Source organism: Eucyclogobius newberryi, unplaced genomic scaffold, assembly GCF_026437365.1.
Source record: "Eucyclogobius newberryi isolate DKJ021-1_F unplaced genomic scaffold, fEucNew1.0.hap1 SCAF_2, whole genome shotgun sequence".
NCBI classification, from domain to species: Eukaryota; Metazoa; Chordata; class Actinopteri; order Gobiiformes; family Gobiidae; genus Eucyclogobius; species Eucyclogobius newberryi.
In genome coordinates this window covers 37,649,889-37,677,322 of record NW_027315834.1, presented here as the reverse complement: position 1 = coordinate 37,677,322, position 27,434 = coordinate 37,649,889, and the positions used below count along the sequence as shown (strand labels likewise).

The 27,434-nt window shown below is 38.6% G+C and overlaps 1 protein-coding gene across 1 annotated transcript in view; it reads left to right on the top strand.

Annotated features, from left to right (window-relative positions):
* The first annotated feature begins 307 nt into the window (after positions 1-307).
* Positions 308-27,434, top strand: part of LOC140368273 (5-hydroxytryptamine receptor 4) — a 66,367-nt gene continuing 39,240 nt past the window's right edge. The window contains exons 1-3 of the mRNA XM_072455241.1: positions 308-432; positions 21,233-21,321; positions 24,650-24,817. Of these exons, the coding sequence (XP_072311342.1) occupies positions 21,299-21,321; positions 24,650-24,817 (191 nt within the window). The 5' untranslated portion in view covers positions 308-432; positions 21,233-21,298. The remainder of the gene's footprint in view (positions 433-21,232; positions 21,322-24,649; positions 24,818-27,434) is intronic.

Below are 27,434 nucleotides of genomic sequence, written 5' to 3'. Positions count from 1 at the left end.
GTGTTAAAGATGCATTATGTAACTTTTCTGGTACTTTTCTGCCACTTTCTTGTCTTGATTTTAATGCTTTGCCTGGAATGTCCAATGTTATGTAAACGCAATCTATAATTGACTATATATATCACATATAAGCTGTGAATCATACCAAGAATCCATTAAAAAACTGAAAAAAACAAATGCAAATCAGAATCAGAATCACATTAAACCCACTAATCCAACTGTCGTGTCGCGCTGTGGACACACGGGGGCAGCACCAGTCCTGTCCCGGCCTCTTTAGCCTCTTCTGTGACGCTTCTCTCTCCCGTGGCACGAGGCGGACTGTGCCGTGTCTGTGGCCGGTGTCACCGGAGCAGACGCAGCTCGTGCGGCTGGAGCTGGAACATGAGCGCGCGACAGAAGCTGCGGAGCCGCGCGGAGCTGAGCCCGCCGCAGGTGAGACACGCACCGCACACACCGGTGGCACCAGTGGCACCAGTGGCACCAGTTTGTTACAAGTTGTTTTGAAATATTCTTGTTGCTCTTTGTCAGTGTTTGGTTGTTGACACATTTTGTTAAATATTTGAGCCTAAAACTGTTTGATGGAAACTATAACTATATAACTGTTACTATATTATTCAGCTCATTTATATTGAGTCAAAGTGCATTTCATTTCACTTTTAATGCATGGTTTTATTGTGGCTTATATTTGATATGATCATTGGTGTTTTATCAAATCAAAGGAAGTGAGTCTGATTGATTTAGTGACAGTGGCAATAAAGCGTTTCTAATCCTCCAGAGTTCTGTTTGTGAAAAGCTAAATACATTGTTATATTATTTGACCATATTCCTACTTGTTTGTCACTGAAAAACATTTGTTGTGTGTTTCCTGCTTAAAAAATAATCACACAAAATCTGGTTCTTTCCAAACGATACAACACAAAATAGAACTGTTGAAGCAGAAAATCATAGGGCCAATAAGTTAAATTAACTTAAATCTATACGTCTCACAACTCAATAATCTGAGAACTGTGTTTAAACAACTTCAAACTTTAAGGCACAAATTGTACTTACGTCTGTGAGTTGAATTAACATATTGTTTATTACATTGTGTGGCTGCTGAACTTCTTTTAAATGGTGGTTATTTTATGGTAAAAATATAAATTTTCCAGATCACATTTTGGCTTGCCTCACTTTTTCTCCGTATATTGTATAATACATATAATTTGGAGCAAGAGACTTCTTTATAAAATGGGTTCGAACTAATCTGTCCTTCTCTGATTCATGTTAGTTTCCTTTTTGCATCTAAATGTACAACTACTTCAGTGTGAGTAAAGTGTGTGTCTCACAGTAAAATGGAAAGAATATGACAAAACATGAATGATTCTGGTTTGATTTAGAGCGTGAAGATCTTGGAGGAAACCTTGTCTTACAAATATAGAGCTGAAAACAGAAGCACGTCTGAAATGAGCTCAAACTCGTGTTGAACTTTGGTCTGGTTCATGTTATAGTGAGTTTAACGCTTTGATGTGTGTCTGAACTTATGAATGAGTGTGATGGAATCTCACAGCACATACTTTGGTGCGTTTGTTAAGTGCGTACATGTGTCGCTTGCTAAAAATATCACTGTAAATAACATTATCTTTGCATTGCATTGACAGTAAATGATCACTATTACAGTATAATATAGATAAGAGCTCACGCATGCCGGATCTGCTCATGTTTGCAGAAGATTACACACTATTTATTGATGTGTTCGGTTGGACAAGATTGTGGCGTGTCGCTGGAACCTTTTGACAAGCGTGATGCATAAAATAATACGATAATTGTGGTTTTAAATTGAGCTGTCAGTGATAGAGCACAGTTAGGAGGTGGTTCACTGTTAAATCTCGTTTTTTTATGTCCAAACTTGGCTCTGAGATAATTGTGGATTATCCAAGTTCTTGATTCGATTTTGTAACTGCCGAAGATGCAACGATTAATTGGAATAATCATAGTAAGTGTATTTTGATCATAGTAGTTGAATGTGGATCTTACAGACTCTTAAACACACGCGATTAGAGGTTTTATCACAAAGACAGTGCATTATTACTGCTACATTAAAAAGAAAATCGAAGAGGGACGTCGTGAGAGACCAAAACTACTGAAGGAAGATACTTCAAACGAAATGTTAAGGTACATATGGAGTCTTAGAACTACAAGTAAATGTAACTTTTACTGAGTGAGAGAAAACACAGTTAAGTATTTAAAAAGTACACAGCAAAGATCTCTTATACATCATATAAATACCTTGTTTACTTGTACATTTCATAATATATGTGTTTATGATTGTTAAGGTCCTCTACAGCCTGAGTAATCAAGATGTTTTTCCATCCCTCTTTGATAAAATCCAGTCACCATTATTTGAATCGATAATATCTATTTTTTCTGATTTTGTTTTGTTTGTTTTTTTGCAATGGAACTCTTTTTATTTTCAATTCAATCAATTCATTTTTGTAACGCCCAAACTGACAACAGCAGTGAAAAAGCAGATTAAACAATGTTCATAGGGACTTGTCCCAGCGTCCCGTGTCCTTAGATAACGTCCCAGCGTCCTGTGTCCTTAGATAATGTCCCAGCGTCCTGTGTCCTTAGATAACGTCCCAGCGTCCTGTGTCCTTAGATAATGTCCCAGCGTCCCGTGTTCTTAGACAAATGTCCCAGCGTCCCCTGCCCTTAGACAAATGTCTCAGCAGCATCCCCTGCCCTTAGACAAATGTCCCAGCGTCCCCTGTCCTTAGACAAATGTCCCAACATCTCCTGCCCTTAGACAAATGTCCCAACATCTCCTGCCCTTATACAAATGTCCCAGCAGCGTCCCCTGCCCTTAGACAAATGTCCCAGCGTCCCCTGCCCTTAGACAAATGTCCCAGCGTCCCCTGCCCTTAGACAAATGTCCCAGCGTCCCCTGTCCTTAGACAAATGTCCCAGCGTCCCCTGTCCTTAGACAAATGTCCCAGCAGCATCCCCTGTCCTTAGACAAATGTCCCAGCAGCATCCCCTGTCCTTAGACAAATGTCCCAGCGTCCCCTGTCCTTAGACAAATGTCCCAGCAGCATCCCCTGTCCTTAGACAAATGTCCCAGCGTCCCCTGTCCTTAGACAAATGTCCCAACATCTCCTGCCCTTAGACAAATGTCCCAGCAGCATCCCCTGCCCTTATACAAATGTCCCAGCAGCGTCCCCTGCCCTTAGACAAATGTCCCAGCGTCCCCTGCCCTTAGACAAATGTCCCAGCATCCCCTGTCCTTAGACAAATGTCCCAGCGTCCCCTGTCCTTAGACAAATGTCCCAGCGTCCCCTGTCCTTAGACAAATGTCTCAGCAGCATCCTCTGCCCTTAGACAAATGTCCCAGCAGCGTCCCCTGCCCTTAGACAAATGTCCCAGCAGCGTCCCCTGCCCTTAGACCCTCCTTCTTGGCCAGCGTAATGCAAAACGAGTGTGAATACAAACCCGTTGCTCCTCTGTTTCTCACCGGGACAGTTGTCCCCATGACCCCGACACAGACAGACCCCTGTAGCCTCTTTGCATCTGTAAATGACTCAGAGGAGAGACAAAGTGGTGGATGGAGCGAGAGCCGGCGGGTGGGCCCAGGTTCTCCCCCTTGGCACCTCCAAACTAGAAACCAGGGCTCGGCGTTAGTCACAGCAGCTGGTTCCGTCTGCTGCCCTACTCCCCGACTTCATCTCTGCTCGGCGCTAATGCCTCTGATGAAGCGCTCCCCGTGGACGTTTGAGAGAGAGCGCGCGCCTCCAGGTTAATTTGAGGTGGTCGGCGCCAGCTCATTAGCCCAATTCCCAATTCCCAAACCGGTAAACCTGGCTCATTCATTAACGTCGTCAATCTGCCTCGTACCTGACAGTTTTGCGCCGCACACAGGGTTTATATCGTCTTCTTGTGTTATATTGTTAGATCTAAGGCTGGCAAACTTGAATGTCTTGATTTTTTCTCGATATCTATATTTTAACAATGGAATGTGGTAAAATAAGCCTGTAAATGTTGCGGTTGAAGTTAAAATGTATCATACAATGTGAATGGAACACAGAATTAACCACAAACGAGCCAAAATATCCATATTTCAGGTAATTCTGTGTAGTTTAATTTATACAGAAGGAGATATACAAAATGTTAAAGTGTTGCTCATCTCCAAAACAACAATTTATTCCTACATCTCCCACCTGTAGTTGGATGACTAATCTTCTTTTTTGGCAATATCAGGAGTTCTCAGTATGGGCTTAGAAGTAAAACACTGTAGAAGTAGAAGTTGTACAGGATTGTATAGAATAACATGAAATAAATGGGCAATCTAAACAGATCAGGTGTAGAACTGGCTTCTGCTTTGTCAATTTTTGTCGATTTTATGATTGTAGCAGTTCTAGGTCACAGGAGTGGGCGATATTGGCGAAAATGAAGATCTGGATATGTTTTTGGAGTCTTCCGATAGCGATAGTCCGACCATATCATGCCAGTCCAGCAGAAATGTGTTAAAACATGTCTTTAAACATATTGGTTGAGGTTTATTTATCAGACAAATGTGAAATGTCTGTAAAGAAAATAATAAAAAAAGTGCAGAAATATCAAAACATGCCCTTATTTGTTTGTAATTGTTTTTTTCTATAAACAATACACTCAATATTCAAATTTTGCGTATCTTCAAAACAACATTCATGATACATTTCGATATTTTGGCCACTTCTAGTAAAAAGAAATAAGTCAAAAAGGTTGCCTACTTTCTCCCACACAATCATCCTATTGGTCAGCATCCATAAGACATGTAAGTGACAGGCGGATTCAACCAATCACAGTGAAGTGTGAACTCATATCACATCAGTACAGCTTTTATTAACTTAGAAGGTAAAATAAAGTCTGACGTGTATCGCAATTGTGACAAAATGTATACGGTGACATAAGAAAACTGGATAACACTTTATTTGACTCTTTTTTTAACATGTGTTTGCTTCATTAAGTGCAATGCAAGAGCCAGTAGAGCTGCAGCTAACTTGATCAATCCATTAGTTTTGCTTTGTCTAACGATCATCTCAATAATCAGTTAGGCTACGTACACTCTGCAGGTCGAATCAGACGCTTTTGCCAAAATGTGACCTTGATCTGTTGCTTTCATGACAGCGTGAACAGCTCGGATCAGATATTTTCCATGGCGCCCCAGGACACTTTCGTAAGTGGTACTAAATCTGATTTGAATCTGATCTTTGGCAAAGTGACTCAAGTCTGATCTTTCAGTTACGATCGCTTCTACTGCACTCAAATGAACCTTTTTCATTTTGAAGAGACGGGAATTAGACAGAAAAAAGAGCCACAAAAAAGAGAAAAGTTACGTTCTAAACTGAATTGTTCTGTGTAAAATGTGACAAAGATGATCACAGGCTCGTAGTGACAAAAGGTGCTTCCTCATCATGTGACCACAGCACGACTCCTGGTTTGGTCCTGTTTCTTCTTCTGCACATCAGCCTCTCCAAAAAAAAAAATCTGATTTGGGAAGAAAAAAAGAATCCGAACTGAGCGCCAAGACCTGCAGCGTGAACATAGCCTTAGTTGTGATGAATCGATGAACTTGTTTCAGCCGCAATAACCAGTAATGACATGTAACCAGAGGCTCGGTGCCGTCTGAAAGTTTAACGAGGAAGTTTGCCTGATTTATTATTATAACGTTTGGCTCTATGTTTCTTACACTTCTGAATTCTTACAGAGTGAACAATCGTGTGAAGAACGCTTGGCAGTCGATGAATTGTTGTCTATACCTTTTTTGCACATTTTTGCGGGTGCTCGGTATCATTTTTGCTCAAATCGCTCTCGTCTGTGCGGTTTGTCTCGTTCATAATGGCTTTCTGAATGCTTTACTTCCTATAGACACCTCATTGTCACAGGGACGTTGTTGCGGCGGACGCGAGAAAAATGGAAAAGCAATCGATTCAAACTCCAGTGGTTACAATTTCCTCCCTCCAGCTCCTTTTCTTTGTCGTCTTACACATGCAGGGTTTTCCTCCGTCTACCCTAGTGTCTCTTTAGCCCATCAGCCGTGAACCTGCAGCCTTATTGTGACCGGGACGGCACGCCTAATTAGACGCTCACAGCCCATTAACCTCACCCATGCTCACAGTTGCGATTTGTTCCAGTGGCGCGTGCAGCTGGCAGGCCGTCGGAGGAGAGAAAACCACACAATTACAGGCGTTGGACCGTCGGAGGGGCCGTTACAGACGCGTAAGATATGTATTTCAAAATTGTCATTTGCAGCGCTCGGGTGTTGTTGCCAGGAACTTTTTCAAATTAAAATATTTTGTAAACGTTTTCCATCTAGATGCGAATTCAATCAGCATATTTTAGACTTTATAGTGCTGAAAATGTATTTAAAAAAGTATTAAACATCATTGGACTAATAAGACAACTTGGTTTTAGTCTAAAATTTAAGTTTTTCTTCCCACTGTAACTAAGAGACAAAGCTTTAACACAATATCTGTTATTTTGTGTATTTTATGTCTTGGCATTTTAATTACATCGACTTCAAAAATCTAAATCCGGGCAATTATTATTACAATTATTCTTACATTTTACACATGTCCAGAAGCATGAAGAAGCATGAAATCTGTATTTTAGATTAATCCAAGAATCCCACGTGTTTCCAGACATATTTGTAGAGATTTAAAGTAGAGTTACAGCTTTTACACAATACGCAAAATATGTAATTGTTTGCGCAAGAAATGTTACACAAAGAGTTACAGTTTTTGTGATTAACTTATTGCGATTTCAATTTGTGATGTTTGTGATAAATCTTGCTGCACGCGAGTATAGTTTCCCTGAATACTTGTTGCTTGAGTAATTTCTTGGACTACAATTTGTCCTTCAACTTGAATAATATTACTTTGAAATACCTGCCCCCTGAACTGGATCCACCCCTGGTTACAGCACAGACTGAACCATGTTCTGGACGTAATGATGTATTTCCTACCTTCATTAGATCTCATTTGGAGGTAATGGGTTGATTCCCTGCAGGGCCAGTCCAACAGGGCCTGTCATAGCTGCTATTCCAGTCACATGGCCCACTTGTCCACAGTCATGTTCAGAGTGTGCAACAACAATATGGAGGCATAGAACGTGCGCAGATCCACAACCATTCACTGGATCGCAATCGGTTACTTACGTTGGCCCAGAAAGTTTCATAGTGTTTAAACTTTAATTCATGACTCATACTTCATTCTGTAGTTATTTGCAGGATCGATAACAGTCGGACCCTTTGTAATAAGTTAAGTGTGTGTGTATTTACAGTTCCTACTCTGGTAGTGCTTAACATCGAGTCCATTGCCAGTCTGTCTCCTTGAAGATGTTATTGCTTTGCCTGGAGGTGGTTGCATCATTTCATGCATAGTAACATAATATCAGGGGCCTCATTTATAAAGCTTGCTTGTGCACTCCGCAGTGCGTAGGCCGCCCTCTTCGCCATCTATGGTATTTATTAAACTTCTACTAGGCGCCGGACTTAGCTTATCTCTACGCAAACTGAGACCCTCCTGTGAACTCTGCGTAAAGTCTGGAGACAAACAGAAAAGACGACACTCGTGAAGAGGAGAAGTGAGTGTTTGAAGAAGTGTTTGATTCAGGAAAAAGTCTAAAATAATTGTATTCAGAGAGATCAACACATTTAAACAGAAGTTGGCCTAAACACGTAGAAGGGCTTTTTATTTCTCTCATTATTCTGGACAGCACATGACGATGCTCTCTCTCAGTCCATGACCGGATCAGTCTGTGTCTGTGACGGAGAAGACTGTGAATCTGTGAGTGGATTTATGAAACAACAATTAGACCCGAGAGAAAACTCCTCCTTCAGACGGAGTGTCGTGAGTTTGAATCTGGGTTTGACAATTGACTGCATGTCTTCCCTTCTCTCTCATCCCCATTTCACCCCCAGCTGTCCTGTCTAATAAAGCCTTCGAGCCTAAAAATCCTTCATAAGGCAGAGCAAAATAATAAAAGATAATAAAAAATAAAAAAAAGTCTGTTTGCCGTAACCCGACCGAGCAGTCAAAATTATAGCCGACTGAAAAAAAAATCAGCTTTTTGTCAAAATTATGCCAAATTCTTTTATTTTTCTTATATTTCGCCGACTCACCGACCGTTTTTTCAAAAAAGCGCCGTGTTGAATAATTTTGTATCACTGGAACTCGCTTAAAATATTACGAAGCCGAAAAAGGAATGAAAATGAAACTCAACACGAGCGGAGAACGTTTTAAGTCATTGTCTGTTGAAGCTTGACCCCTGAAGGTCACTGCGTGTCACTGTCAGAATAGAAAAAACGCGATTTGACAGTGGGCTGAAATATGCAGAATTTGTCATATATGATGACCAAGACCTCGACGATTCTACGACATGAAAATGGCCAAAAAATAAAATAATTTGTCCTGTACAAAAATAGTTTATTGGGTGGACTTATTAATTTTTTTGTTTTGTACATTTACGGTAGTATCTCTTTTGATAAATGATAATATTAACTTAATTTCATAGGCAAATTATCATTCTATTCTATATACAAATTTGGATTTTTTATGTTTTAAAGCTAAAAAAAAAAAAAAAAATTAACTTCCTACCTACCCGCTTGAAAAATGTTGGTAGGGTTACACCAAACATACAATTAATTTTGGATCTTTTTTTTGCCTTCAAAGTTAAAAAAAAAAAATAATTACCTACCTACCCACTTGAAAAATGGTGGGTCGGGTTACAGCAAACAAACTGACAGCTTCATTTTTCATATACTTTTGGGACAGTTGTTACAATCACTTTTGTTTCTATTTGTCATAGCGCCTCTATTGTGACTCCTCCCTCTCTGTCCCGCATGATCAAACCCACTGAATATCAACTCATGTTTATGTAAATCTCATTCCTAAGTCACTTTGCATGGCCCTTTTATGGTGTTTTGGAGGCGTGGAGAGGGCGTGACGTGATGTGGGCTCACGTATGCAGATTCCAGCTGCAGGTGGAATCTTTAAAGCCTTTAGTGTGTGGTGGACAGCGCAGGAGTGTTTTATAACAGTTTTACGATGGGCATGATTGACAAGTGAATTAGCCAATCAATCATTAAAACAAACATGGCAAAAGCTGTGAAACGTTCTTATTTAGACAAAGCAAGAACATCGACATAGAGACAAGCAGGTGGTGAAACGTTACATATACATACGTTCCATAACTGCTGACGCTGAAAAAGAAAAGAAACACATTGTCACAAGTTCAAAAGAAGCTGTGGTTTGATGTGTCGGCTGTTGGAAGGTGTAAGAGTATATTATTATCCATAGCTCATATTACAAATGGATTGAACTGTGCATTTTGCTGTCTTCAACTTACATCTTCAATTGATAATGACAAATTAATAGGTAGTAATATGAGGATAACAACGCTCCCTGTCACACCATGTCTGACATTTTAACATTTTGAATAATCTTTTTTGACCTAAACAGCTTTTAGATGTTTGGCGTTCCCAAGTTTTTAGGTTGACTAAAAGTAGCATTTTGCACAGTTTTCCCAGATTTTTCGTGAATGTAAAAGTATTTAAAAAAAGTTTATTTTAGTCATATTTTGAAGGTCATTTGTCTGCTGCTTCACTCCTCTCATAAGCTCATAGCTGTGTGGTATTTCCAGAGTAGAACAGGCAAGTACTATTTGACATTTAACATAAGAGTTGCACAGGGTTCTTTACCATTTGTACTCATGTTTAACAGTCATAGTGGCACTGGCAGAGAGACCAATTTCACCTCTGACAATAGTTATCAAAAAGTACCCAGAATGCATTGCAGCCACTTGCGCCAGTTGAAGGATTGTGAAAGAGTCTCTCAGTGCAGCGTTATCAGAGTTCTCCACCTGTCACACACTGCAGCCAATAGTGGACACATCTGCCATCACACAGGTTCTGAAAAGTGGAAATATGAATCAGTTGAGAAATACATTTGCTCCTCACCAAAAGTGAAATTATGATGGCATTATAATGGTTTTAAATCAGCCCATCAGCACTGTCTAACCATCACTCACCAGATTCACTTGTATCGGAAAGACGGTTGAAGTGTCTCCACCCGAGGACACATGAACTAGATGGAGCTGGGATCAGTTCAGGTTGGTGGGCAAACGGTGACCCAACCAATGAGCCTCCACATTCAGTGATGATAAGCTGTTCTACAAGAGTGTTTAGTTATTAGTCCTCACTACCATTTGCACCACTGTCGCCAATTAGGATATGGATCGATGGATAAATCAGATTGTTCTTCTTTACTGTAGTAGTGGTAGTACTAGTATTAATTAAAAAATACTACTAATACTAGTATACTGAAGAAGGATTGACGCAGCAGATTTGCAGTTCTTCTGTGCTTTGCTAAGCAGGAGAGACAGAACAAGAACAGAACAACAGAACAAACCAGAGTATGACAGAACTAGAAGTAACCAGAGAACTGACTGCACTCCATGGGTGTTAACTGGTGCAACACTGGAGCTTTGCCAGGCAAGAACTCGCCTCAGACTCCAATGCTGGGATAACATCAAGAGAAAGACAACTCTCACAGACAAGCTGCAGACAGCAAAAGACTATGAAATAGAAGGAAAGAATAAACGAGGCTGAATTGGCAGCAGAGCGTCAGAAGTGATGGAGCTAAAAAGAAGAAATCTACTACTAGTGCCACTACACTGATATGTATGCATTATGTACCACATCTGTGGACCCTTCAAAATTCAAAGTATCACTTCTGTTTGATGGTCATAACTTGACACTTTACATCTACAACACACATAATGTAATAACTAAGGTCTTTCCAGGTGCATGATCTGCCTGAAAGATCTGAAAGTGTACAAAGCTAAACATGTGAAATCACATCGGATAGACGTCTTGACTTGAAAAGCACAACATTGCTCTGTCTCCATGACGACGAGAAGAGCGGCTCTTCCCCCACAAACAAATGTGCATAATGTGCACAAACAAACAGAGACTGGGCCTTCTCACAGTCCGAGGTGTGACATTTCTTCCCACCCGACACAACACGCTAAAGAGCACTTCTATGATCAGTGCTCAGGGAGACACCAGCCGACATGTTTATTCATCTATTGATTACAGCAGTTAGAGTGGTTAAATGTAATTGAAAAGCAGGATGAATATAGGTCAAAAGGGGATTTGCTCAAGCCAATATCTGCGTTTATTCCCCTGCTCAGGCAGATGTTTTGTTTTGGACCTGCAACTGAAAGAATACACATACTGCTTTATTCATTTGGGGAAAATTACCAAAATCGGTCCTATAAATCGGCCTAAAAAGCTTATTTGTCATTGGTTCCTCTGGATTTTAAACAGCCCATATCCCAGTTTGTTTAACTCGCACTGTGTATTATTTTCCAACAATTTTTTTTATTAATAATTGCTAAAAAGATATCGCAGGAGCAAAAAATTGTAGGTATGACGCTACAATTCATTTAGCCAAAAATTACACTGAGGCTACATCCCAAGAGATTTCCAAGTGAGGATATGTAGTAATATTGACATTGTTGTGGAATCTCTTCAACAATAATTAGCTCTTAGTTTTGCAATCCATCAACATTTCTGCTGTTTTGGATAAATGGACTTTAACATGAACCATAAACAGAATATCTCATTGTTTCTTGTTGGAGACAGTTTATGTCATTTTCAAACCATCTCAATATTTAGACATTTTAGATTCACCGAATTGTTTTTCTTGTGACCTAATGCTCTCTCTGGAAAAAAAAGAGAAAAGAATTGCCTTGAAACTGAACTTTATGCTGAATACACTACCACATTTACACCACTTTATGTCACTCACACGGCACATTGCGTATGCAAATGTGATTAAAATTAGCAGTTGATGAAGTAGACAAGCTGCCGGAGTTCAAATTAGCTTCATTGTCCAATAACGCATTTATTCCGTCAACAATTTGGGATCCTGCGATTCAAATCCATGCAAATGTCAAGTTGATTAGTGGATAATTCGGGGGAACAATACGGGACAGATTGAAGGAGAAGTTCGAAGTTTATGATTACAGTGACCTTTTTAGAGGGCCCGTAGAGGAAATAGTCATTGTTATCCTATTCTGGAGTCGCCTGAACAAAACAAAGACGACGCAGAGCTGCCTCCCACTCAGTCACTCGCACGTCCGACTGAAGGAATGAAAAAAATATTTGCTCATGCGAGATTGGGCGGCAGAGACAGGCAGAAGGAGGGGAGACAGCGAGGGTGTCTGTGATGTGCTGCCAAAGGGGTGTGTTTTCACAGCGCCGCATTTTCAATTCACATCTGACCGACACCAAACTAAAGCGAGCCTGTCGACTGGGGGTCGGAGAGGAGGAAGTTTAGCAAGAGTTCAAAAGCAGATCTAAATGGAGAGCGTAGTGATTGTTGTGTTTTCATCATGTATGTATCATCATTCGTCCTCATTGTTAATTCAGACAACATTTCAAACTTGATACTCGATACGGAGCAATTGGCTCAACACGCAATGCCTGGTTCTGCTTCTGGGCGATTAATCGGGGAAACTACAAATGGATATTGCACCGATGAGAGAAGAGAGAGATGTTATGGTTTTCTCAGCCGACTTTTAAATGCGTCCACATTTGGGCTTAAAACGACTTGAGTCTATGTGGAGACAAATTGCTTTGATTCTGGGTCGTGTTGGGTTTTTAGGTCTGATTCCGATGGTCAGCTGGAGTGAGGTTGATTTGTGAGCTTATACGTCAGAACAAGTCATTGATTTTTCCAGGTTCCTCAAGAGTTCTGTTTCATCCCTACTGATCATGGGCATTCGGGATTCATAGAACCGTGGTTACATTTGTAACTTTCAGACTTTGGCGCACGTTACACTGCTTTTTGGATCATAGTTACTTCTAGAAGTTACTTCTCTGAACATTCAAGTTTACGCGTTTCCTTTGATGGATAAAGATCCCAGATGGTAGTGCAGTAACGCACTATCGAGTATGTATGAGAATGGGCTTAGCAGTGCTTTGGATTTCAACGGACAAAGTTAATTTATTTAGATTTATTTATTCAGAGACAGTGCATATTAATTAACAATGTAAATATGCCAGAATTAACCTGGCATTAGCCTTTCCATCTGTAGTCCCTGGCAGGTCAGGACAGAAACAACATACAGCATATATATACACACACACACACACACACACACATACACACACATATACACGCACACATACACGCACACACGCACATACGTTCCATACAAATGACAACATTAGAGTTAATTAAAGCCGCGGTAGCAGCGATGATAGCTCTTGTCACCCACGCGACCGCCTTCCGCGACTGGATTCTCTTCGACTTTATTCTTTAGACTTTATTCTTTAGACACTCTCCTCCCTGTACCCCCGTCACCTAGCAACAGAGACCCGCCGCTAATGCTGATGCTAACGCTAATGCTAACGCTAATGCTAACGCTAATGCTAAGACCATGGCACGAGAGGATATGTTCAGACAATGTTGAGTTTTTCACACAATGTGTAGGGGGCGCTATAGAGACATTTTTTTACATGGGTATTAATTATTTCCACTCACACCATAAAAACGCATTAGTGAGTGAGAAATGAGCTCCGTAGATCAATTCCATTAGGTGTGACTTGTCCTTGAAAAAACAGGATTAAGCCTTTTTTGAGGACGTGTTAATATCAATTTGTCGTCGGAGTGGAGACTCGAACTCATGACACTGCGGCCGACTGCACCTGGAGCCTGGCACCTGGAGACGACTAATTATTTGAGATTATAAGGATTTATGAGAACACAACGTGGAGTGAGTTTAATCTGTCTTCTTACATCAATCAATCCATTCTTCTTACTTTTCTGTATAAAGTATTGGTTGCGTGAACTTACTACTAAAAGTAAATGACGGTCTGGGCATGAGCAGCAGGAGTAATGGACATTAAATGAAGTACAGATGGTGTTCACTTTGAGAGTGTGAGAGGGATGAAATTATGTCTTTTGATCTGGGACCTCATTTGGTAAAATTTTATATATTTGATCATTTCTTTATTACTTTCCTTTTAGAGTTCAAGTGGAAGGATATTTGTTGTTATGACCTGCATTTGCGTTAATTTGTTTTACAGTATTCCCAGATACTAATTGATACAAATCTAAACTACATCATTATTTATTTATTCAATATAAATAATAATCATCATCATCATCATCATCATCATCATCATAATCTTAATCTTTTATATATTCCACAAATCCAAAAGGGCCACAAAGCAAAAAGACATAAAAACAACAAACAAACAACACAATAAGTATTTATTTATTTCATGACATATAAAAGCCATCATCAGTGACTTACACTTACAGTTAAGTATACAATAAATGAATTAAAAGAAGCAGAAAGAAGAACAATCTTGTTACCTCTTTTTTTTTAACAAGTAAACAAAAAACAAAACATAAATAGCTTTGGCTCTTTCCAGAATAATTTTTGGTCTGGGACAACACGACAATATCAAAGAAACAACTGTTATTTTGAGCTAAAAAGGACACTTTATTGTCTAAAAGATTATCTTCATCGTGATGAAACAGTATCGAGTACCAGGTTTTTTTCTAAATGTCAGAGCTGAGTTTGAAATGTTTGTATAATTTGTGGGACATCAGACTGTAATTAAGCCTTGATTGTTAGTTGTAATTCCCCGCTTGACTGTAGAGCAGATATATTTTTATATCACGCACTGACACTTAACTGTGGTACTGTATTGTCTTCTTTGAATCACTATCATTTGAAAAGCTGCAGGTTTTCTTCTTCTCACCTGTCGTTTAGCCTCGCTCCAGCTGCTTTTCTCTCCTGCTGTTTGCGGCTCATGTTCCTCTAAACACCATTTTACATCAAAGTTAATCTACGCTCGGTGTCTTCTTCTAAAGTAATTATATCGTAAGAAACAAAACATGTCCAAATGTTTTCTGTATTTTTTCATATTACCTAAAGCTGTAACTCAATCTAATATTTTGTCTAATTATGTAATATCTAGAGGTAGTTTGAATTAAATTGTACTTCTCATAATCCTACATAAAGGGTTTGGTTACTTTTCCGACTGTGAATGTTTAATTATAGTCACAATTTTCTGTTGTTTTGTGTTTCATGCACTGCTCTTTCAAATCTATTTAGTTTCCCCCATTTTTATGTCTAAAATACCAGATATTGTGCATCATTTAAGGTTTTGTTCCTACAATTCAATACACATCAAATAGTTTCTCTTGTTTAACTTGAGTAATAATGATTTTATTATTTATGTACAATTTACTCTACACACATCTGGTAATATTTGAGTACTTCAGTTGAATATGGACCTATTTTATAAACTCTGAAAACTAAACGTTCTGTTATGTAAGAAATGTGCCGTAAGCGTTTTACACAAAGACACCATTTTAATTTACTTTTTATGTGGTTTTATATGTTTTGTTTAAAAAATGAAAATGAAAAATCGAATGTTTAAAATAAAATGATAGAGAATTCATTTTTGTCAATATCAAATGTATATAAAATGAAAATGAAAAATAGAATGTTTAAAATAAAATGATAGAGAATTCATTTTTGTCAATATCAAATGTATATAATCATGAGTCGTTTCACCAAGCGCTTTCTATTTGTATTTTATTTTGTCTGTATTTTACCATTAGTATTATTAGTATTATCTTGTCTTACGCAAGCTGTTTTTATTTTATTATTTTATTTTTCCCCTCCATTCCTTATTAGGAAATTAGTTTGTCTATAGGAGTTTTTGTTTATAAGAGTTCTTCTATTGAGAGTGTTTTTTTAAACTTCCTATAAGTTATCTGTCCTTTTCCTCTGTATCTACCTGCGTTGCAACAATGAAATTTCCCCATGTGTGGACAATAAAGGAATATCTTATCTTATCTTATATTTTATATTCCATAGTCTTGTACATTTGGCCTTTGTATTCTTAGTTCTGGTAGTATTCATGAGTTTTTCTAATGTTTCTAATGTTTCTAATGTGTACTTCCAGGATTCCCCTCTCTTCACAGACACATTTGTCATAAGATAAGATAAGATAAGATAATCCTTTATTGTCCCACATGGGGAAATTTCATTGATGCAACGCAGGAAGATACAGAGGTAGATACAGAAGAACAGATCACTTATAGGAAGTCTGAAAAACACTCAATAGAAGATCTCCTATAAACAAAAACTCCCATAGACAAAACCTCCCATTTCCCAACAAGGGATGGAGGGGAAAAATAATAAAGATAAAAATCAATCAATCAATCAATCAATAAATAAATAAAATAAATACCATTGCATGTGATCACGACAGTAATTGCACATGACTATGTGTCACGACGGCACATGGATTGCACATGAATTTCACAGTAATTGCACATGAATCACGACAGTAATTGCACATTTGACGGAATTGCACATGGTTAGGTCAGTATTGCGAGTATTCAGGACTAACAGTGTTTGTTATAAAGTCTGACAGCAGCAGGAAGGAAAGACCTGCGAAACCTTTCCTTCACACAGCCGATGAAAAACCCTTCATCACGTGCCTACAAACCTCTTCGTGCTGCACCTCTTTGACTAAAACCTCAGATTACGTTGTTTAGCCTCAGCCTTTACTTTCTTTGACGACTCCTATTTCCCCAGATCGCCTCAGGAGCCATGTCGGTTGCAGTTTCGATCAGTGCAATTGAAAAGAGCACACAGCCTCTCCTGTATCTTTTGGAGGTACAGATGGCATGTTTGCTGAAGAGCTTTGCAGACTTTAGTTGTAATCCAGCCGTGTGTTATTTGTCCGTACGTCGTAATGAGCCGCCGATAACAAAACCAAACACGTTCTGATCTCTTCCTGTCATTTATGTTTTGATTTAATTTCAAACCGAAATGAGAAACGCGGAGGTGAGCGGAGGTCGAGTGCGTGAAAAGTGTCATGTATTTTGACAACCCAGTGCACTGACTCTGAACAGTTTGGACAAGTTGAGAGGTGTTGACTCAATCTGCACGTTTTTGGGAAAAGCAAATGTAATGTAACAGTTTTCACAGGAGCCGCAGAGGACGGAGGATTCTTTTGTTCTGGAGTCAAAAGTGGCTGTGATTGTACTTGTCCGTTAAAAGTGTGGATGACGTCAAAATGAGGACAGAATAATCGCAGGGGGATTCACAATGTGTGTGCTGGCACCACGCATCTTAAATAAATACTAATGTGGCGCTAAATGATGACTTCTGAATTTTCAATGCAATTAAAGACGTTAGGGCTGCAACAAACAGCAACCGATTCATCGCAACTGATCGATTATTGAGCTGATTGTAATTGAATAATTGTTATCTGTACAATAGGGACTCTGAAACCTGTCATGTGCTGAGAAGAAGTAGTTTTATGACTCAGACGGAGCTGTAATTACTTAAAAAAGACACAGGAAACATGAAAAATGTGTGTTTTTGATCAAAAATCTGTTCAAGACGTCCTTCGGGCGGCATTACTTGGTTAAATTTAGTAAAAATTGGAAATGGGTTTACTTTTATAGTCTATTACAGGGATTCATCCAGGGCCACATTTTGAAACATATATGGAGGGGAGGGCCACAGACAACATGAGAAGTGAATCATGGCTTTGGACTTTGATTTTATGTCTGTGTGACAAAAAATACATATTATGAAGATAGATTATGAACTAGATTTTTTCCAATTCCACCAGAAAAAGTAAAACATTTGGTTATTTGACCAATTCAACAAGAAAAATGGTCCTGAACCCCCTGTCTGAGGGTGACACATATTTGAGGTCTTATTGTAGGTCAATTCTATCATTCAGTTATCAATTTATTCCCTTCCATCCGTCTTCATTTTGGTGCCAGCACACTGTGTCTGTCTGAGCTGGACTCCAGACTTCCCTCACTCCAGACACTCCTGCTCCTTTGGGGAGACTCAAACATGTTCCCCCAGTCGGCTTGTTTTATTTTCAATCCTTTTTATCCTGTCTGCAGTGCAATATCTCGAGTGATCCACACACTAAACCATCAGAGCCAAGAGGGAAGAGACAGATAACATGTCCCTGGTTTGCTTTGCTGACACAGAATTACATTTATTCATCCACAGGGGAATAGAAGACTTAAAACAAATAAAGAAACTTAAATTAAATAACAGCGTAACAGTAAGATTAAACTACTAGAAATCTGTCTTTTTATCAGCCAAACCCCAAGGGAAAATCTGAAAACATTTGCATTTAACTTTCTATTCGATCGTTTGAATGTGAAAAAGTGGTGAAGAACAGCGTCCCGTGCAGAGCGCTGCTGAGCGGTGACAGAGCAGTGCACGACATGTGTGGGAGCGTGGGACCACTCACTATAACAGAGGACAGAGTGGAGACAAGAGGAGGAGAGCTTTGCGCAGGTGGATGTAGGATTATTATCACAGGACGCACTGACCATGTGAGTAGAACAAAGCAACACTGGTGAAACTTTATCAATGAGGCTGAGCGCGATGCAGAAATGTAGAGAAACGTGCTCCTTTAACAAAGCAAAAGTGTCGTCAGGTGTTTTATTTGTTAAATCATAACTATTGTATGATTTAAATGGATTATTGACCTTGTTTACAACCTGCTTGCTTGGTAACAGTTGTGGAATTACCTCCATCTATGTCATATTTAATGTCAAACCATGAAGTACAATTATAAACGTCACCAAAATTGTCAAACAGGCAAGATGTTTAGTATCATATTCCCTTTGTTTAAGTGAAAAGTGTAGTCTAATGGAGTCTAAATATGGATTTTAATGTCTGTTGATTTAATTTTTAATTTTTTTTCAGAGCTTTAGACTATTCAAAGTATTTCTGAACAAACCACGTATGAATTAAACCGCGGTATGACCTACAGAGTCAGGAAAAGACAGCTGTGCCATTGTGTAAGCTAATGGCGCTCATAAAAGGCCGCGTGTAATCAGCACTCAAGACTGATAAAGTGACTGTAGTAAATGTCCCTCTCTTCTGCTCATCGATACACTCGCGTAAACAAGCATTACAGGCGTTATACGATACAGCTCACATTTCACTGCCCTGGAGCTCTTTCAGCTGGTCGTCTGATAAGGGGCGGGTCTAACGGGATGATTGACAGGGGAGAAAATATGGGTAAAGCTCTTGTGTAAACGAGTGGTGGCGATAATCGTACAGAGCAGCTGGTGTTTCGTCATAAACAGGATTTTCTCCAAGAATGTGAAGCTGTTTACATTTTTGACATCGCTCTGCATGTCATTGTCTTCTGGGATTTTTGTGTCATAGCTTAGTGTAAGCTCAGGAGTTTATTAAAGCGCCTCTGACAGGTTTGGAAGAGTCATTGAACTAAAATGCAGTTAAGATAAATATATTTAAAATGTGGCTAAAAGTTACACATTTGATCCCAGAATAGCTCATTTTTTAGGTTGATAATTTTACTTCCTGTTTGTGGTTGATGACATAGCACCAGGAAATTACCCATCAACCTGGGCCCAAACTCATCTAATGTGACAATCTTTTTCATTTGACAAATGAAAATATATGAGAGCACTTTTATTTAGTTGAATTCATGTTTAGAGGGACAAAAAAGTTGTTTATTTGTGTAAATTATGCATAAACGTCCTCTCATTTTCTACAGCTTTTTCAACTTTTCTCCACAAGCAGCTGCTTGATTGGTGTAAAATTATCATTTATATTTACAACAGGTATAAATACACCAAATAAAGTCAAAATTAGACAATCATAAAAACCCAAAAGTCATATATTCGTCACATCTTGGTTGACACAGAAATTCTACTACCGTATTTTCCGGACTATAAGTCGCACCTTTTTTCATAGTTTTGGCCGGAGTGCGACTTATACTTATATTTAAACGTATATACTTATACTTCGGATCGACTTATATGTGATATTATTTGTTATTTTCACATTTGCAATCTTATTTCATACTCCAGTGCGACTTATATATGTTTTTTTCTTCTCTATTACGCATTTTTTGTCTGGTGCTACTTGTACTCCGGTGCGACTTATAGTCCGGAAACTACGGTAATAAGGTCTCAAAAATGTGTACTTTGACTCGCTGGTTCTAAATATATACAAAATAGAGTAAAATAAGCTGTTTCTTGTTTTTTTTTTGGACAGGCCGCAGCCTTGCAAATCTAAATCTGGCTCTTGACAGTTAGCTGCATGTCCTTCCCTAGTCTAACTCCCATTTCACACTGCACTGTCCTGTCAAATGAAGCCTACAGGCCATGGAAAAAAAAACACAAAAAAATCATTAAAAAAGAGAAAATTGTTGTCATGATGAAACTTGAACCCAGAAGCCGTTGTTAGATAAGATGAGATATACACTAAACTGATTACACGTTGAAAAGAAACCTTATCGTTGTTTTTGTATCTTCAGAGTGACATAATAGAGAGATACTGATATGAATTCAGGATCCGAGACACTGCGAGTCAGAAATATGTATTAGTTCCTTGATGGGAAATCCATTACTAAATTAATAAAAGGGGGTAATGCTTAAGAAAACCTCAGACAGAGTTCAAGAATCTAATCGCTGAAGGAATAAAAGACATAGAAGGGCAATTAGTTCTGAACGGGGGCGTCTGCCAGCGCTAACCTCATGGCATTCGGGCAAAACCTGAAGATAAAACATAACTCTGGTCCAGTTTAATCATTTAACTGGCTTTTCTTGTGAAGGCAACTTCTACGACTATACTATAATTATAGATACTCACTAAGTAGTTTTAACAACACTGCACACTTACAAAAGGCTTTATCCTCGCTTTAGCGGCACGAAGCAGTTCAAAAATGACCGTGATCATTTCTGAAGCTGTATATCCCGCCACAAGCATACTTTAGTGAAGGTATCGCCTCTGCCGCGCCCGTTTGACCCGCTTTCGCAGTCACATCTCTCCAGGAATACCAAACAATGCCAGATATATTCGCCATGCACAGAGAATGTAACCCGCTGGTGCGATCTGGCAGAAACGCTCGCTGCCTGTTTGTGCTACAGTTTCAAGCTGTGATCCGGATTCTTATTCTTAGTGCCGTTTCACATTTGGTGTCTCAATGCGTCTCCGCGGACAAACAACACATGCTGGCTCGGGTGAGTGCTCCCGACCATTTGCGCGTTTGGGAGTTCGCTCGGGGAGTATTTCTGGAGACATGCAGATGCGCCGTCACCTGCTGCCAGTTCTTGTTGCATAATGTCTTTGTGCGTTTTGTGCGTGCGTTTCTTCTCAGAGTTCGCCGCCGGAGAATGGGGTGATGAGGAGCAGCCTCTGTTGACCTCAATGCAGACAACCAGTGATGGCCACAGCATCCTCGCAAAAGTGAGTCCTGCAGTTACAGCGAGGGGGGCGCGGTTTGAGGGGTGGCAGTCACGCAATCGCAACGGCTGCACTCATTTAAGTGAATCCTCTGCATTTCCTCAACTTATCCAGTCTCACTCAAGTTTAAAGCTTCTTCGAACATGTTCTAAAATGCATGTGATTCTCGTATTAGTTTTGCAGGCTTTTCTCAAATGTTAAAGTGACAGGTTTTTATGATTTTATGTCCAATTTTGGCTTTATTTGGTGTAATTTCACCTTTTGTAAATTATAGTTTTACACCAATCAAGCAGCTGTTTGTGGAGAAAAGTTGAAAAAGCTGTAGAAAATTACAGGAAGTGACATCACACCAGTCCATTCAAAGTTTGTGCATAATTTACACAAAATAAACTACTTTTTTGACCCTCTAAACATGAATTTAACCAAATGAATGTGCTCTCAATTATCTTTATTTGTCAAATTTTAAGTGGCCTAGTGGCTGCTGGGTAATGTTCTAGTGTGATGTCAGAAAACACTACCAGGAAGTAAAATTATTAACCTATAAAATTTGCTATTCTGGGTTGACATGTGTACCGTATTTTCCGGACTATAAATCACACCTTTTTTCATAGTTTTGGCCGGGGTGCGACTTTTACTTATATTTATACTTATATACTTATACTCCGGAGCGACATATATGTGATATTATTTGTTATTTTCACACTTGCATCCGCATTTCATACTCCAGTGCGACTTATATATGTTTTTTTCTTTTCTATTATGTATTTTTGGCTGGTGCGACTTATACTCCGCAAAATACGGTAAACCTTTTAGAAAATTTTAAATGTTTTTATCTTAACTGCGTTTTAGTTCAATGAGCGGTCCATCCTGTCAGAGGCACTTTAAAATGTGCACTTTGAACTGACTTCTAGAATTAAAGCATCGTTCAGCTCCACTAACAATATTACTGCTGTATTTTAACATACATTTTGACACAATAATTTTGGTTGTATTAAAACTAAAATGTTCATGTTGTGTTTTATTGGTCAAACGGCGTCAAAACTGAAAGTAATTTAGTCTGAATAAGCAGAATCATTTTTCAAAATCAAACTTTTTCATACTTTTGCGATATGTTGTGCAGCTTTAATTTATGTAATAGAATGTTGACCTGTCTTTTCACTGGAAGATATATTCTAGAAGTTTAGCCCTCTACAAGCTTGTGTTGCTTCATTATTCAGTATTCTTGCTCTTTAATGGTTAGCACTAATTAACTAAACTCAATTCTGATTAAAAAAAAAAACAAAAAACACACACATTACAAATCTAATAGATATTCTTGTACAAAATTAGAAGCACAAACGGGAAAATTGTGCTGCCCCAGTTTCAACTACGTAATTTAAAATGCGTGAATTTAAAGTGTCCATAAAACACTTATCGCTTACAGTTTAACGACTGTGTTTATAAATCCTCTCCGTCACTGCTGGTGGTAGGAACATGTTGGATCAAATGTGTGTTGTCAAATCAGACATGAGTTCCCGGTGCACATTGTACACACGTCCAGGAGCGCTGACATTTGAGAGAAGACTGAAATATGAACAGCAACTTCACACGTCTCAGAAAATGCAAATAGATGTTTTTTCCCCCATGACATTTTGCAGAGGACATAATTGCATTGACTAAAACACGTTAATTGAAACATGTGATTTCTCCACGTTTAAACATTGCTCTAGAATTGACATTTAAAGTCGACCAAAGCCTAATCGAGCTTAATCACGGTATAATTAAGAAAAGCAGGATTAACTTCATACTGCCTCTGTCTAATCCGTTTTGATAAGGATCTATAAAATGCTCGTAAACGCTGAGCTTTGATTGAGTTGTCGTGATTTGAATAAATGTCAATCCAACAGACATGTGTTTAAATGTCTGACAAATGTGAAACGTCTGTTAAAACAATGACAAAAGTACAGAAATATGGCGTATATACTCTAATTTTAACATTCAAGACATTACTTTTTTTCCTTTTTATTTTTAATCAGATCTTTTTCAAGCATTTTTAACTTTGCATGATTATTCAAATTGTGTCTATCTTCTAAACAGCTTTCAAAACAATACATCTAAATTAATATATTGACCAGCTCTTCACACATGAACAGAAGGTTATTGAGTAGAATAATAATTGAAATCATGAATACACATTTGGTGAATTGCACCGCTCTAAATGTTGCTTATCTACTGTATGTTTGTCAAAAGTGTGGTTTTAAGTGACAGCCGCTTATTAGCCGTTTATTAGCAAATCCCGCGATAAAGTTTTACGATTATGCCAAAGTTCTAGACGCTTCTGAACGTGGTATGTTCGCTTCTTTGACCTGAACGTCGGAGTGGTCTGAGCCGTTCCCTGGAGAAACGAGACAAAAATCCCATCACGAGATAGTGAAATGTGGTGATCTTGATGAAAAATGTTCCTGATTTTTTCCAATAAATTTCTTAATGTTTCTCAACTTTTTATATGATATTGTTGTTTGCTCAAAGCCAAAAGTAACTGTATTTTAGCGCAGATTTTTGGTAACTTTTAGAGATGTGGTGATCTTGATGAAAACATTTCCCGAATTTTTTTCAATCAATTTCTCAATGTTTCTCGACAGTTGTGCAGTTATTTATACTAACCCTAGTCATAAAAGCAGGTTTTTTATTTTTCTCATTAATACCACTCAGTTTGAAGTTTAAATGTCCTGATACTGCAATGTAATTAAAGGTCCCATAACATGCAAACTCGACTTTTCAGAGCTTTTAACCTTCTTACATTGCTATTTGTGCTTCATATATGTACCCAGAGTGTTTTTTTGATTGAGGGGAGCCAGATCGCTCTTCGCAAGGGTGGGGGCGAATATCAAACCAAGCCGTTTGTATTTCCGGGTTGGTGAGGGGGTCCAAGGTCTGGGTGATATTTCTTAACTATTATGTTAAGGGTGTTGCACAACACTTATTATTATCAATTATACACTTAGGATAGACTACGAAACGTGAAAAAAGCATGTTATGGCACCTTTAAGTGACAGTCGTTCATTAGCCGTTTATTAGCAATTCCCTCAATAAAGCTTTATTGCTTATGCCAAAGTTCTAGACGCTTCTGAACGTGGTATGTTCGCTTCTTTGACCTGAACGTCGGAGTGGTCTGAGCCGTTCCCTGGAGAAATGAGACAAAAATCCCATCACAAGAGCAAACGCCGAGCCCGTGCTTGTGTCGATGCATTAATTCTCCTCAGTCAAATCCATTTTGCCCTTCGGCGTAACGACACGCACGTCCTGGCCGCGTCTGTGCCCTGAATTCATAATGCCGTCCGGTCTTTTGCAGTTTGTTGGACGACATAATCGACTCTGGAGAACACGGAGGCGAGCAGCAGGAGTTCTTGAGCTCGGTGGAGAAAATCGTGCTCACCATTTTCCTGTCCGTCATCATTATTATGACTGTGTTCGGGAACCTGCTGGTGATGGTGGCGCTGTGCAAAGACAGGCAACTCCGGTGAGCAGGCAAAACACAACCGTCCACGTCTGAAACACTCGACATCCACGCGCTTCTCACCGTGTTTGTTATGTGTTTCCTCAGCCGTAGCACTGTCAAAGTTGGAACGATTAATGCCTTTATTTGGGCTTGTTCATGTAGAAAACTATTAATAATAAAGAAGGTGGAAGAAGTACTCTATTTTGTTACTCAAGTAAAAGTACAGATGGGAAAAGTGTAAGTAAACTGTACTTTTAGAGTCAAAAGTAAAGGTATTTAGTGTAGATTTTTGGTAACGATTAGAGAGTGAAATGTGGTGATCTTGATGAAAAAATGTCCAGATTTTTTCAATCAATTTCTCAATGTTTCTTGACTTTTTATGATATTGTTGTTTGCTCAAAGCCAGGACTTGAACCCAAAACCTTCACAACCTTCAGACAGGCTTTCACTGTGAACTATAGACTGTACATGCCATGAATCTACTAAAAATAACTCCTCAAACTGTAAGAAAGTATTTTTCACTTCTCAGTCCTTTTCAAAAATGTAGTGGAAAGTACAGAAACCTGCAGAGTGTAGGGAAGTAAAAGTAAAAAGTATCCACTGTGAAATGAATTTGAGTAAAGCACAAATACCTAAAAATGTTTCTTAAGAACAGAACTTTTAATTTTGTAATAATAATGTTTTACTAAACTTCCATACGTTTCAAAAAGGAATAGAAAAAAGTTTTTGGGCCTAAAACCTTGGATTTAGTTAGGGGAACTCGAATCTGTAGCCAGGAATAGTATAAATATCGGACTTCTCGACCTAAATTCTTTTATTGACAATGACTCTTGGATGAGAGTCGAAACATCTATTTTTTCTAACCGAGTCCAGATGACTACAACTGAAGCTTTTTCTACAATAGAAAAAAGTGTAACTTGTTGAGCCTTCGCTATTTTACTTATTTCAAACTACAACTCATGACATCAGCTTACTTTGCAACAATAGTTTCTGGATTCACCATGATTTTTAAATAATTGACATTACAGTACAAATGAATTATACTTTTATGGTGCTCCAAATCACATCAGCCCTTGTCTCGCAGGGTTTTACAGAAATAGTTGATTTGTCCTAAACTTTAAACCAACTTTCAACCTTCATTTTCTTTTCCCGTTTTGTTTTTCACAACTTTATTTTTTCACAGTTTTTAAATTTACAAAAGAGAACATAAAACAAACAGAGCACAGACAGAGAGAAGAGAAAAAAGACGGACATCCAAAGTAAACATTTTATTTGGTCCAAAATCTGTCAAATGTGTCTGTTTGAAAATCAAGTTTGAATGTCGTGTTTTCCATCTTACATTATGTGCACCTTTTCATCTCCAATAACTCTTAAACGCTCTATAACATAAAACGACTCACGGCTCCATACTTTTCAAAACATTCAGACTTTGTAATGTTCTAAAATAAAACCCTGGAGGAGATCTGACCTGTTTCTTGTCGTTTTAGATCAATATTACATTATAATTCAGTGAACAAAATGTAAAATAGATGATCTCTACATAAAAAAAAAAACATAGTATTTCTCCTTGACCACGGCCATAAAACATCTTTATCAGTCATTTACAGTCAGTTTCTGTTTACAGTTCTCAGTTTATGACACCACTTGAATGTCCATACGAAGCTTTAGTAAAAGTACCTTCTAACAAATACATTTGAGTATGAGTCTCTTATATGATGGAGCGTCAGAGTTATTTGCTCTGCCACAATGCATGTTCCTGTTTGTCCTTCTAGGAAACTCAATAAAACCAATCTGCGACTATAAAACTGTCATGAATGGAATCATGAGGTTCATGTGAAGCTACTGAACAAGAGTAATATTCCACTGTCATTAAAAAGCATGTGACACCATCAAGAGATGTTTGGAGCCGTTATTGTGTAGGAAGAGAATTAAAAAATGTGTTTAATCATGTCTTAGTTGAGGTTTGATAATGAGACAATTGTGACGGTAAAATCAATCCAAAAGAGTGCAGAAATATCACTATATAACCTTATCTGAAAGTTTACATAAGGCTACCCCAAATAAATTGTCTGTTTGCTGTAACCCGAGTCAACATTTTTCAAGTGGCTCGGACGGTAGGCCAATTCTTATTTTTTTCACTTTGAAGGCAAAAAAAAGATCAAAATTTGCCATTTTTTGAGTCGGAGTGACCACCAGGGGTCAGGCTTCAACAGTCAATGACAGAAAAGTCTCTATCAACCCGATCAGGAGACTAAATCTCACGATTTTAAAATATTTCAATCGACCTTTCTCAATCGCTATCCTTTACTTTGGTAGCGAAGGCGAGCGGGGGGAACATGCGGGGGACATGGGCGCCGCCATGTTTGTTGTGATGACGCTGCTGGGCGTGCTTCAATCCCAGAATGCATTGCACAAGTCAAATTTCAAATCCTGATAGAGCGTGACATGTACTATGGACACATCAGCATAGTAGCATTTAGAAACAGTCACACTAGTTTGATCAAACCTGTTTAGAAACTCTCTCCCCTCGGAGCGTCAAAAACACTCTGAATCTCCTCGATAACTGACATTTTCTCAATATTTGACATGGCTCCGAGAATCTTCTCTGCTGTTTTTAAGTTGATAAATCATGGCCATA